This window comes from Silene latifolia, chromosome 2 (assembly GCF_048544455.1).
Source record: "Silene latifolia isolate original U9 population chromosome 2, ASM4854445v1, whole genome shotgun sequence".
In the NCBI taxonomy this organism is placed as follows: Eukaryota; Viridiplantae; Streptophyta; class Magnoliopsida; order Caryophyllales; family Caryophyllaceae; genus Silene; species Silene latifolia.
The window spans coordinates 123,614,041-123,627,673 of NC_133527.1; the positions used below are offsets into that span (position 1 = coordinate 123,614,041).

General features: G+C 40.9%; 1 protein-coding gene across 1 annotated transcript; it reads left to right on the forward strand.

The window, feature by feature from the left end:
• The first annotated feature begins 1,838 nt into the window (after positions 1 to 1,838).
• Positions 1,839 to 3,266, forward strand: LOC141641266 (uncharacterized). The gene has a single exon (XM_074449937.1). The coding sequence runs from the start codon at positions 1,839 to 1,841 to the stop codon at positions 3,264 to 3,266; it is 1,428 nt and encodes a 475-aa protein (XP_074306038.1).
• Positions 3,267 to 13,633: the final 10,367 nt, after the last annotated feature.

Genomic DNA, 13,633 nt, shown 5'->3' on the forward strand with positions numbered 1-13,633 from the left:
ACAAAGAATCAAGGGGCACTTCTTCCTCAAACATGACTTTAAAGTCATCACAGCTATGAACTTACACTTAGGTCTAACAACAAACCCTTTATAAGACACCTTTATACCCTTTGGACCCCTTAAAGACACTTTCTTTTGCCGACAATCTATCTTGGCATCATACTTACCCAACCAATCCATCCCAACAATCACCTTAAACCCATCCATAGGAAACTCTAGCAGGCCTACCGGTAAATCTACCTCTCCAACTATCATAGACACTCCCCTATATAACTTGACACAAGACACAGACTCCCCAGAAGGTATGAACACATCATCCTTTACAAGTTCAAACTCCCCCAAGCTCATAGATAAAGCATGACTCCTAGACACAAAAGAATGTGTTGCCCCCGAGTCAAACAAAACAAAAGACGGTACATTATGAACAAGAAAGGTACCGGTGACTACATGTGCATCATTCTGAGCTTCCTGCTTATCCATCACGAAGAGTTTTCCACTGCTTTTCTGCCCTCCTCCTTGGACCGAAGCATTGGAAGTACTCGGCTTGGCTGTCGAATCTTGGGTGGCAATGTTGTTCTGGCATTGATAAGATCCACCACTATTGCGGTTATAACCGCCATTGTTGCTATGTCCACCCCGGCAGTCCTCTCTGTAACCTCTTTTGAGAGATCTACCATTCTCTCAGCTTGACCAGCTCTCGGGTACACATCCTTAAGATCAGTGACGACTCCAGCTGGTAGACGGTTCATGATCTTGGCGGACAAACCCCTCTCAAATTGATAAGCCAAACCCCTCTGCCCCAGCTGCATGTCCTTAGCATAACGAGACAACTCTAGGAACCGGTGATAGTAATCGGTGAGTGTCATATCATCGGTCATGGTGAAGGAATGGTACTCTGATCTCATCTTGTGTCTGATATGCTCCGGCACAAACTGCTCCCTCATGGCACTCTTCAGACCTGACCAGGGAATAGCCCCTAAACCCTCAGCTTAGTAGTAGGCTCTATCATCCTCTTTGACGTTATGCCACCACACAGCGGCCTCACCTCTCAGGTAGTACACCACCTGTTCGACGATCATATCCTGCGGACACTTGACCACCTCCATGAGACTTTCCATCTCACGGTGCCACTTATCAAGCAACCTAGGTTCCCCAACGCCCTCATAGGTGGGTGGGTTGAAGCGGGCGATGTTGATGCTAAGCTGAGTAGCATCCACAGGCTTCTCCGCCCCCTTCCCCACATTCTTGAGAGCCTCAAGAAGAGCCTTTTGTTGCTCAATCATACGAGCAATCTCATCAATGGTCATCTCAGAAGCTTGAATTCGTGCGGCACTTCTTTTAGGCGGCATTTTGAGCTGATAAGAAATAAGGAAACGTAAGCACGAAAGCCTACGGCTCAAAATGTAATGACCCTCCGCCAAAGAATGAAAGGTTGAATGCGATAGCTACGATGTCCACACACACATAGAGGAGAGATTTGGGAGTTATTAGAGTGTTGTAGGTTTGATTAGGTTTGCAAATGACGTTTTAGAAACTGATTATCGAATACATAATCCCTAATTACTCCCGAATCAAACCGCTGAAATATTACTCGCCAGACCGGATACATCGGTTGAGTATAGGGTATACTCGGCCGAGTATCCTCTACTCGGTCGAGTATTCATCATACTCGGCCGAGTATTCCTCGGCAGTAGCAAAGCAGACTACACTAACTACACTACTCGGCCGAGTAGGCTCTACTCGGTCGAGTACTAGCCTAAGGAATTTTGTAGTATTACAATTATAATTCACAATATATTGTAATTATAATTAACCATTCATTCCCCTTTATCTTTGTTATGGGTATGGAAATTCTTTCCAGAATCCTCAAACGCATACACAAAGGAAATCAGGTTTCTTATCATCCAAAGTGTAGGAGGCTTGGATTGAATCACTTGATTTTTGCTGATGATTTGATGATCTTTGTTAGGGGAGACACTCCTTCTATTGCAGCAGTCACTCAGTCATTGGATTACTTTGCTAAAATCTCAGGCTTGCAGGCTAATCCAGAGAAGACCAACATTTATATGGGTGGTGTCAGGGAGGATGTGAAGCAGGAAATTTTAAGGAACACTGGTTATGTGGAGGGGACCTTCCCTTTCAGATACCTAGGTGTACCCTTAAATGAAGGAAAACTCAATAAATCTATGTTTGCTGACCTGCTTACCAAAGTTCAGCAAGCTCTCAATCACTGGTCAACTAGGACTCTTTCCTATGCTGGGAAAATCAGACTACTTAATACAGTGATTTTTGGGCTTGAACAGTTCTGGTGTTCTACTCTGTTGATACCAAAAGGATTAATTAAACTAATCACCAAATTCTGTAGGAATTTTTTATGGAATACTGAAGAAGGCACAAAAAAGATGGTAATGAAAAGCTGGGCAACTTGCTATAAACTAGTGCAGGAGGGTGGTTTCAATATAAAAGAGATACTGGCCTGGAATAAATGTCTGATCTGTAAGTGGATTTGGGACATTGATCAGCACTCTGATAGCTCTTGGGCGGTTTGGAACTATCTGTCTAACATAAAGGCAGGTAGTTTCTGGACTGTGGTTCCAAAAACTTATCATTCTGAAAGTTGGAAGAGTATTCTCAAGGTTAGAGATGATTTGATCAAAAAACATGGCACTGTAGATGCTGTCAAAGTTATACTACAGTCTTGTGTTAAAAAGGAGACGCTTTGTTTGTCTTTGGTTTATGAACAGATTAGAGACAAGGAGGGGAAAGTGAGATGGGGGAAGCTAGTCTGGAGAAGAGCAATATTACCCAAGCATAGTGTTATCATGACATTGGCTTTGCACGGAAAATTAGCTACGGTGGATCAACTGAATAAGAAGGGACTGATCATTATAAACAGATGTGTACTCTGTAAAGCTGCACTTGAAACTCACAAGCATCTATTCATTAAATGTTCTTACTCAGAAACAATATGGCAGAAACTATTGCAATGGATGCGCATATTGGGTCGATCAAATCATATGAGTGAGGAAATAGCTTGGATCTCCAGCAGGCGAGCTAAGCGACATTGGAAGACAAACTGGTTTTTGGGATGTCTGAGCACCTTGGTGTATAGCCTCTGGGAGGAACGCAACTGCAGAATTTTCAGAGGAGTTGAGCATGAAGTTGAGTACCTGCTACGTCGAGTACAATATATAGTCTATGTTAGATTATATCATGTATTGGGAAATTATGGAGAACAAGAGATGTTAGAGTACTTAAACGCTTAGAGTAGAATCTAAGTTATTGGATATACTTGTACGAAATTGCCACTTTTATTCCCTTTAAGGATGAATATAAGGCTTGCTATTCTTGCAAAAAAAAAAATTAACCATTCATTCTTATCTCAATTGTTCCACAAACAATAATCAATTTTAGTAATAAGGTGTTTCAATTACTAAAATAAATCTTATTTAATCCTATTATAATAAGATATAAATATTCTCTCTCACAAATAAATTGTTCAATTTTAAGGAATTGATTAACTTGTATCGTCATACAATTAATTAATTTGTGTATTAAGGGAATTGTCCTTTAGGTGTGACCTTAAGGGATCAACTGATCACCACCGTCAAACGACAGCAATGTCTAACTCTAGTTAGCTGATCATTACTAATAAATGTTGGTCAGTTGACTATATAAATGAATCATCCCTTACGTATTCTTAATATGAGATTTAAACATGTGATCGCACTATTGTTGAGGACACATACTCCAACAGATTTGTCGGGAATGGGTAATTAGGTGGGCTCAGAGGAACATGTGGCTCATACCAGTCCCTATCGGCTCCTTATGGGTATCTGACTCATACTTGCAATGGAGGAAGGCCAGTACTCCTGAAGAGCGTGAGAAATTGAGAAAACACGAGCCTGTGGATTACAAGGTTCGTGAGGTAGCAAAGGAGAGCCAGAAGTACTTGACTGAGGAGGAAGAATAGGCCGGATTCCGAGTCGTTCATCCGTCGAAGAAACCGAAGACCGCTTCTGCCGTAGAGATGGTGATGGATCGAAATGGCAAGGCTAGACCGCGAGAGAGACCTTTGGTGATTAGGTCGGAGATAGCACAAGAGCGCCCGGCTCATGGTCGAGACAAGAAGTATGACAAGGGTGATAAAGGCAAAAGGAAAATGGAAGACTAGCCTTAGTCGTAGTATTATTTATTATTATTATTTAAGTTGTAATAAACGGCTGGTTTTTTAGAATCCTAGTCTAGAATTTATTTTGGGCATTTTATATTATTTGGCGTATTATTATTATTTATGGAACAAATGAATAAAAGATTAATTAGTTAAGAAACTATTATGATTTCCTTTTATTATTCTTGTCGAATTTCAAATGCAAATGTCCTTCTATTTACATTTTAAAATAATGGGTTGTATTCTGTGAAGGATTTCCTACGTATTCATTAAAAATGAAATCAAACCCTGTGCGTAGTTCGAATAAATGTAAAAGAATAATTGTTCGAAGCAAGTGCTTGTAGTGAACTTTTTAGAAAATAAGCATGAGCTTTACTTACTCCTAAAATACAATTCAATTTATTTGATGATATGAGGATGTCGAAGTGTCAAAATGCAAGAGCATAGTGACATAAGCTTTCTTTCAGTGGGCCAAGGGCCATTTTTATTTCGTGTCGCACGAGCGGCACATGGGTGTTTACGCGAGGCGCGTTTCTATCTTGTACTAAGGGTAGTATCGTTTCAGTTGGTCGAGGTTAGTTGGGTTAGCAAATTCATTCCCATCTAGGTCTATAATCCTAACCGCACCCTCCGAGAGTATGGACTTGACTAGTAATGGTCCGGCCCAGTTGGGTTTAAACTTTCCACGTGGATCGCCCGGTAGGAGAGCTCTGACTGATTTGAGCACTAAATCTCCTTCTTTGATATTCCTGTGCTTAACCCGTTTATTAAAGGCTCGTTTGATACGTGCCTGATATGTTTGCACATTATGTAATGCGCGCAGCCTTCGTTCATCCAAGAGGATGAGTTCTTCATAACGATCCCTATTCCATTCAGCTTCTGGGATTTGACTTTCGAGCAAAATGCGTAAGGACGGGATTTCTAGTTCAACAGGTTGCACAGCTTCCATGCCATAGGTCAGAAAGAAAGGAGTAGCCCCAGTGGGTGTCCTAACTGATGTGCGGTAACCCCATAATGCAAAAGGTATTTTGCTAGGCCAATCTCGATAATTGTCGATCTTTTTCTTGAGGATCGTGACTACATTTTTGTTAGCTGCCTCTACCACCCATTAGTTTGAGGTCTATAAGGCGAGGAATGGTGGTGTTTGATTTTGTATTTGGCTAGCCATTATGCAGCTTCGGCTTAAAAATGTGACCCATTGTCACTGATGATCTCATGTGGGCAACCATATCGACGGATGATATTAGTTTGTATGAACTTCACCACATGTTTAGCCGTAAGAGTAGTGTAGGATGCTGGTTCGACCCATTTGGTAAAATAGTTGATAGCTACCAGAATAAAATAGTTACGTCTTGTTCCGGGTGGAGTGATCTTCCCAATGATGTCGATTCCCCAAGCGGAAAATGGCCAACGAGAGGTCATGGTGTAAAGTAGTGAGGGAGGGACGTGTTGCACATTCCCGAAGATTTGGCAATTATGACAATGTCTGACATACTTGATACAATCTGACCACATTGTGGTCCAATAATATCCTAGACGCGTGATTTTCTTTGCTATCATGGGTCCACTCATGTGGGGACCGCATTCTCCATCGTGAACTTCTTCCATCACTTTTTGTGCCTGTGAATTATCAAGGCAGCGCAAAAATACACCAAGAGGTGTTCATCTGTACAATTCTCCTTGCATGAGGAGGTACTGAGAGGCTAGTAGACGTATGGCGCATTGTCCCCTCTTATCCATATCTGATGGATACGTACCATTGAGCTTGAAGTTTAGGATGGCTTGGAACCAAGGTTCTTCTGGGCTTCCTTCTTCATCTGTAATTTGGTGTACATAGGCTGGTTTTGACCGCCATTCGATGCATGAAGGCATTTCTACCATGTTGTCTGGCATATTAATCAAGGATGCAAGTTTCGCAAGAGCGTCCGCAAATTGATTCTCTTCACGAGGTAGGTGCAAATAAGTGACTTGATCAAAGAATTGGGCAACTTAATCTATCCTAGCTTGATAGGGTGCTAGACTTTCACTTCGAATTTTCCAAGAACTCGTAATTTGGTTAATGATCAAGGATGAGTCTCCGTGAACTCGAAGGTTCTTGATGCCTAAACTTACTGCTGCTTGTAGACCAATGAGGCAAGCTTCATATTCTGCTGCGTTATTTGTCACCCTGAAGTCGAGTTTGACAGAAAGTAGTGTATGCTCACCGTCGGGAGAAATGAGCAACACCCATATTCCAAATCCTCTTAAATTTGATGCTCCATCAAAATAAAGATCCCAAGAGTCTACACTGGTTTGTAGTATGTTCTCGTTTGGAAACAACCACATGTCTATTGCTTGGGTGTCATTGATAGGATTATCTGCGAAGAACTCGGCAACGGCGCGTCCCTTTATGACCTTCAGAGGCACATATTTGAGATCGAACTCTGAAAGCATTAGGGTCCATCTTGCCAAACGTTCGTTGAGAACGGGTTTCTCAAAGAGATATTTGACGGGATCCATTTTAGAATACACCTTAACAGAGTAACTAAGCATGTAGTGGCGTAGCTTCTTTGTCGCCCACACAAGAGCGAGGCATGTTTTTTCGAGTGGTGTGTACTTGCACTCGTATTCTATGAACTTCTTACTAAGGTAGTAGATAGCTCTTTCTTCTTTTCCAACAGTTTCTATGAGCATAGCCCCCATGGCTCTTTCGGTTACTGTGAGATATAAACCAAGAGGTTGATCTCGTTGGGGAGGCATTAGCACTGGTGGCTTGGCTAGTATCTCCTTGATCATGTCAAACACCTTTTGACAGTCGTCGTCCCATATGGTATGATCTGTTCTCTTGAGCTTTTCGAAAATGGGTTCAAAGATCATGGTAAGCTTCGATATGAATCGGCTTATATACTGTACTTTGCGTAGAAATCCTCTAACCTCCTTCTTTGTCTGGGGTTGTGGCATTTCGATTAAAGCTTTGATTTTGGACAGATCAATTTCTATTCCTCTCTGACTAACTACATATCCCAGAAGCTTGCCTGACGTTACCCCAAATGCACATTTTTTAGGATTGAGCCTCATGTTGTACTTTCGCAGTCTTAGGAAAACTTGCGAAGGTTATCAATATGCCCCTTCCTATCCTTGGACTTGACAATCATATCATTGACGTACACCTCTACTTCTTTATGCATCATGTCATGTAACAAAGTGGTCGCAGTGCATTGCTATGTAGCTCCAGCATTGATGCGCCCAATTGGCATAACTGTATAACAATAGATGCCCCATTGAGTAACGAAAGTTGTCTTATGCATGTCTTCTATGGCTATTTTGATCTGATTATATCCTGTATATCCATCCATGAAGGATAATAATGCGTGATCTGCTGTATTATCTACCACTTTGTCGATGTGCAGTAGAGGGAAGTCGTCTTTGGGACTTGCCTTGTTCAAGTCTCTGAAATCAACACAAACTCGGATTCGCCCATCCTTTTTGGGTACGGGGACTATGTTAGCCACCCAGTCTGAATACTCGGAAACTTTGATGAACCCGGTTTTGAATTGTTTATCGACTTCTTCTTTGAGCTTAAGAGCCCATTCGGTCCTCATCCGACGAAGCTTCTGTTTTACAGGTTTGAAACCTAGTTAGATTGGAATTCTGTGTTCTGCAATGTCCCTGTCGATTCCCGGTATGTCCTCGTAAGACAAAGCGAAAACGTCCTTGAACTCGTGTAGGATATCGATGAAACTGGCCCTTTCAGTTGGGTTTAGGGTTATCCCTATCCTAAGTCCTTGGGGTTCTAGCTCGGTTCCTACGTTGATGGGTTCGGTGTTTTCTATAACTGGTGCCCCTTCCCCCTCTTATAGTATCTCTTTAATTATATGGGGAGGTAATTCGACTGAGTCTAGGTCAGGATCATCCTCATTATCATCGTAAACAGAATTGCATTCAGAATAACACAAAGAGTAAGCAGAATCCTATTTATTCATATTAAATTTCGAAAAGAGTTGAAACAAAGAAGTCATATGTTCAGTAGTCAGTGGCGGTAAAGGGACAGCTGTCGGGACATTTCGCAAGCTACTGTTACTATTTGATGCTATGCTAGGAGAAACAAGGGGATGGGGAGTGACGACAGAAGAAGACTCTCTAGCGACTTCTCTAGACTCAGACTCTGATTCTGACTCCGACTCCGACTCCGACTCATATTCGTTGTCTTTAGGTTCTCCTTTGAACATCTCTCCTTCTCCAGTGGTGACTTTGAAGAGCTTTCCTTGGTTGTTAGTTCACTTGATCGACTTTCTCCATCCTTTCTGCTGATTTGAACTGGTTTCGGTAATTAGGGCTGTCGAGTTGAAATGGTCGTCTTGAAGTATCATGGTAATGATCTCATCCTGTGCTACCCTGACGAATCGATCCTCCCCAAACAAAAGGCTAACAGCCTGTTCATCTAAACAAGGTGTTTGACGTGTTTTAACAGTAGCAACCGTTTCTGAAGGGATAAAGTAGCAATCGTGGAAGACCTCGATTCCAGCTAATTGCATTCCCTTATAGTGCCAAGTTTCGGGAAACCCGTGAAAGTACTCCTGGCTCCCTTCTCTAACGAAGTATCCATTTAGGGTAGGGAGATAGGATCGCATTTGGATTCCTTTGTTCTTACGGTTTTGAAACTGAGTGAGCATCTCTAAGGCTTCTTTTTTCGTGGGTTTGTATCCCAATCCTAATGGTATCCTCTGAGAGTTTCCTTCTTTTTAAGGTGCGAAGGTATTTTTCTTGACGGGATTTAATGGCATCCCCGGGAAGTATTCCTGGGACTTGAGTATGTGGTTGACCACTAAATTGGAGTATGGGTTGAAGTATAGAGGCGCCAATTCGCTCTCTACAAGGTTTATGCTCTGAAAGCCTCCAAGCTCATATACTGGGTCTGTGACTACTTGGTTACTTGACATTTTCTCTACTACAGCCTTGATAGGTGACGAAGTGATTGTCACTATTTTACCATCTAGAGGGATCTTAATCTTCTAGTGCAAGGTGGATGTTACTGCTTTGGAAGCGTGAATCCAAGGCCTTCCTAGAAGTATATTGAACGATGCTTCGATATCCACAATTTGGAAATTAACCTTCCGCTCGATTGTCCTTGTGGCTATAGTGACGTTGATTAGCCCTACTACTTTACGTCGTGTTCCATCGTATGCTCGAACACCTTGGTTGGTAGGAGTTCAATCTGATTCTTTCATGCCCAACTTGTATGCTGTCTTTAGTGGTATGATGTTGACTGTAGAGCCATCGTCTACCAAAGTCATTGGCACGTTCTTCTTTAAGCATGTGATTGTAATCTATAGAGCAAGGTTATGACTGGCGCCGAAGGGAGGCAAATCTTCATCTAAAAAAGTAATCGGGTTACTTAGTTTAACTGAATCTTGGAAGACCAAGTTGACTACGTCGTTAGGCGTAGAGTTGTGTGCCACATTCAATTTAGCCAATGCTTGTAGTAAAGCTTGACGATGGGGAAATGAACTCGCAATTAGTTGCCAGACTGAAACATCAGCCTTTGTCTTCTGCAGTTGTTTTAGCAAGTGGTCAGTAGATGTATCTTCACCTTCATTCGGTGTGATGACAATGGTGTTAGTAACTGGACCATTAGTCGTAGGACCGTTCTGAGAGACATTTTGATATGGACGCCCTGAGCGAGTGAGGTGCTCTACATCTTGGTCTTCGCTAGCCTTGACTATATCCTTACTAGCTTTGACTAGATAGTGTTCTGTGAGGTATTCATCTTCATCGTCATCGGCCCATATTCCATTGAAGATACTAAGCTCTCTCAATATGATGATCTCAACTTCTAGACTGATTATTTGCTCGACTAGGTTGTCAACTACTGCGATTACCTCTTGCATCGTAGACTCCTGAGATAGACTTGAGATAGACTTGGGATTGCGTAGAGATGCTACTACAGCTTCCAACTCTGAAACTTCCCTACTCACACTCTTTGCCCATGCGATGAAATCGACAACGGTAGAAGAAATGGTGGAATAGCTCCCTTCCTCTTCTAGTGCATGAATCTCATTCTCGATTGGAGAAATAAGGTGTGAACAATCCAAGATGGATTCTTCATCTGTGATCATCAGAACTCCAAGAGGATTCTGAGTATTGTTAGGCTTACCTCTGTATCGTGTCCCTTGCCTCTATGATATTCGCAGTATTCATTCTTATCCCAGAACTTAGACCTCTTTTCTGGGTCAGGTGTAGGTCCTATGTGTTGGAGCTTACCCTGTTTCATCAATCTTTTCAGAGCGTTGGAGTATGAATCACCAATGTTTGTGAACTTCCTTTACGGTCTATTCTTCTTAGATGATTCGACAAGGTTAACCTAATCAGTCTTGCTAGTAGAGCCATAAGAACGACTCGTTTAACCTTGATATCCACGACCTACCGTCTTGTACAAGAGTCCTTTACGGATGTCATCTTCAATTCTTGTCCCTAGCACAGTCAGATCTTTGAAAGACTTTATGTTTTGGTACCTCAAGTGGTTTGCATAAATGAGTCTCAGATTATCCACGAACTTTTCCACAAGAGTGGCTTCGTCTGGACGTTCAGCAAGTTGTGTGCTAGTCTTCCTCCACCTACTTAGGAAGTCGGTGAAGCCTTCTTTTTCATTTTGGGTATGAATCTCTAGAGTGTGCATATTAACTTGGATCTCAGCATTATCCGCGTATTGTTTATTGAACTCAATTGCGGCATCGTCCCAAGTGGCAATCTTCTTGTGCTCCAAATAAAGAGTAAAACCATTGCTTAGGAATGGTGTCTAGAGATGAAGGAAAGATACTTAGGAACATCTCAGGTTTGATGCCTTTGATAGACATGTAATCTTTGAAGGCACGAATGTGGTTCAACGAGTTTTCATGCCCCTTGAACTTTGGGATGTCAGTCATGTTGAAGTTGGTTGCAATTGAGCATTTACCGCCTCATATTTGCGATTGTTCTCCCTGTAGATATAATCTCCCTTAAGGTACATTAGTTGCTCCTCCAAGTATTGGAGTCACTTTTCAGCTTTAGTAGGACCTAGTGGAGGGTTGGTTTCTTGTTGTCCAATAAAAGGTGGAAGGTTATCATGCACACTTGCATTAGGAATATCATTCTCTACAGGAGGAAGCCTAGTTTCTACAGCAACAATTCGGCCTTCAATAACGTTGAGGCGAGCATAAGCTTGGTCTTGCCTTGTTTGGAGACGGACGAGCGCAGCTAGGATTGGATCATTAACGTTTTGGGGTTGTCCATTGACACTTTCGTGACTAGTTCCAGGCATCTTGGAAACTGGATAAGAGATCGACGACGAATCAAAACACGATCGACCATTTTAGCACACCTACTTAAAAAGACTCAACTTGTGAAGTGGGAGTGTGCCACTTTGTTAAGTGAGGTTTGAAAGTGACAAAGTTTTGAAATGTTTGTCCCAAACAACTGTAGTGTAGTTGTAGGAGTGCTGACTTGAAGTGAGGTTTTGAAATGGGTTTTGAGGCCCGAATTTTGACTGGAAATTTGGACAGAGTTTCGACTCATTTTACGCTAATTTAGGTCATCTTTGAGAATGTTTACATTTTTGAAAAGGATTTTATTTTACAAAATTCCGTCATGGTTTTGTTTACAAAATGGTGATCACGTATGATACAAGCATTCATACGGGCATTATAACGGTATGCTGAGTGCATTTATAACACTACTACAAATTTAGGCAACTACAACGCCCCTTTAACAACGATTATTCACGAAAATCACAATAGACGTTGTAGAATGTATGGCGGGAATTTTACTAAATTAAATTACAACGGGTATGGTTATAAAAACCGTTGTTATTAGTTTTAACAACGGGTCACACATGCACAACCGTTGTTAATAATTTGGCGCAAAATTGGCGCAAAGTTAGTGAAAAGTAATCACAACGGTTACTTTTGAAACCCGTTGTTAAAACATATTTGACAACGGGTGTTTTTTACAACCGTTGTTAAAACATATTTCACAACGGTTGTTGTTTAATAACCGTTGTCAATACCTTCCATACTTGTATAAACCACACAAATGAAAGTCTCTGCTGCAGCCACAAAACACAACCCTTAATACACAAACACAAACACAGCAGACAAACAAACACAAAACACACACTCTCTTTCTCTCTTTCTCACTTTCTCATCGTCGCTTCTTCTCGCCGTCACTGTTGATTTCATCGTCTATTACGTTCTGTATTTATCAGGTAAATCTCGCCGTCACTGTTAGTTTCATCGTCATTATTTTCTTTTTCTATTTATTTCTTTTGCATATATGTGTTTTTATCGACCATTATGTTATTTGTTTAAGTATTGTTCGCATAATTAGTTACTAAAACAATGAAGAAGCAAGATGCATGAAGAAGTAAGATAAACATAATTAATATATATATATATATATATTTATAAATACATAAATTAAAAAAAAAAATTACATATGTAAAAATGCAATTCTTATATTTTCATGGAGGATCTTATTGTGCTCTATCGTATCCATCCTCTCCTCCTTGGCTATTTGGAGGTTCCGTTCAGCAGATTGCTATATCGTCATATAGCCGCAATCGTCTTTGCCGCCCGTCAAGCCATCTTCTTTGGCGTGCTTCAGTGCGGTTCGAGCTTCCGCAAGGTAGCTCCTGAAACTTTCCTCAATATGGAGGAACCGGCGGATGAAGTTGTTGTTGTTCTCGATCATGGTAAGAGTCTTTAGGATGAAATCATTCATTTTGTTAGAGTTTTTTGAGTTTGATTTGAAAGATTAAGTAGAGTTTGTTTTAACAGTTAGAGTTTGGAGATGAATATATGAGATAATAATGGAAATGTTAGTTGAGATATGCAATGTATTTATACTAAGCAATGTGTGTGGGTTGAGTTAATTGCTTTTTAATTAATAAATATGTTAGGAAGTTGTGCCATAATCATCATCATATCTCTCAATAATGCTCCTTCAAATCCGTTTACTAACCCTTCTAATTCCATATTATCCGTTCATATGTACAGTGATGTCAGTAATAATGCATGCATTGGAATTCTAACAGGCCGTAATTATGCATGCATCTAGTAATATTTAATTTAATTTTTTTTTTTATTTTTTAAGAACAAACAACAACGGTTATTTTATAACAACCCGTTGTATTTAGTTATAACAACGGTTTTGTATATTAAAACCCGTTGTTATAACTTTCCCCCCAAAATTGTGTCACACTTTCCACAACGGGTTTTTATACATAAAACCGTGGTTAATAGTTTTAACAACGGTTTCCTTAAGTAAGCCAACCGTTGTTAAAACCTTCTACAACGGACGCATTAACAACGTCCGCTTTTTTATATAACAACGGTTTTTGACCGTTGTTATAGCCTGTATCTGTAGTAGTGTAAGGGTCTTGGTTTAAAAGGTGGGTTGCCATATTAAGGAATCAAACCCTGGTCTGTGGAGGTCCGTGCCAAACATGAG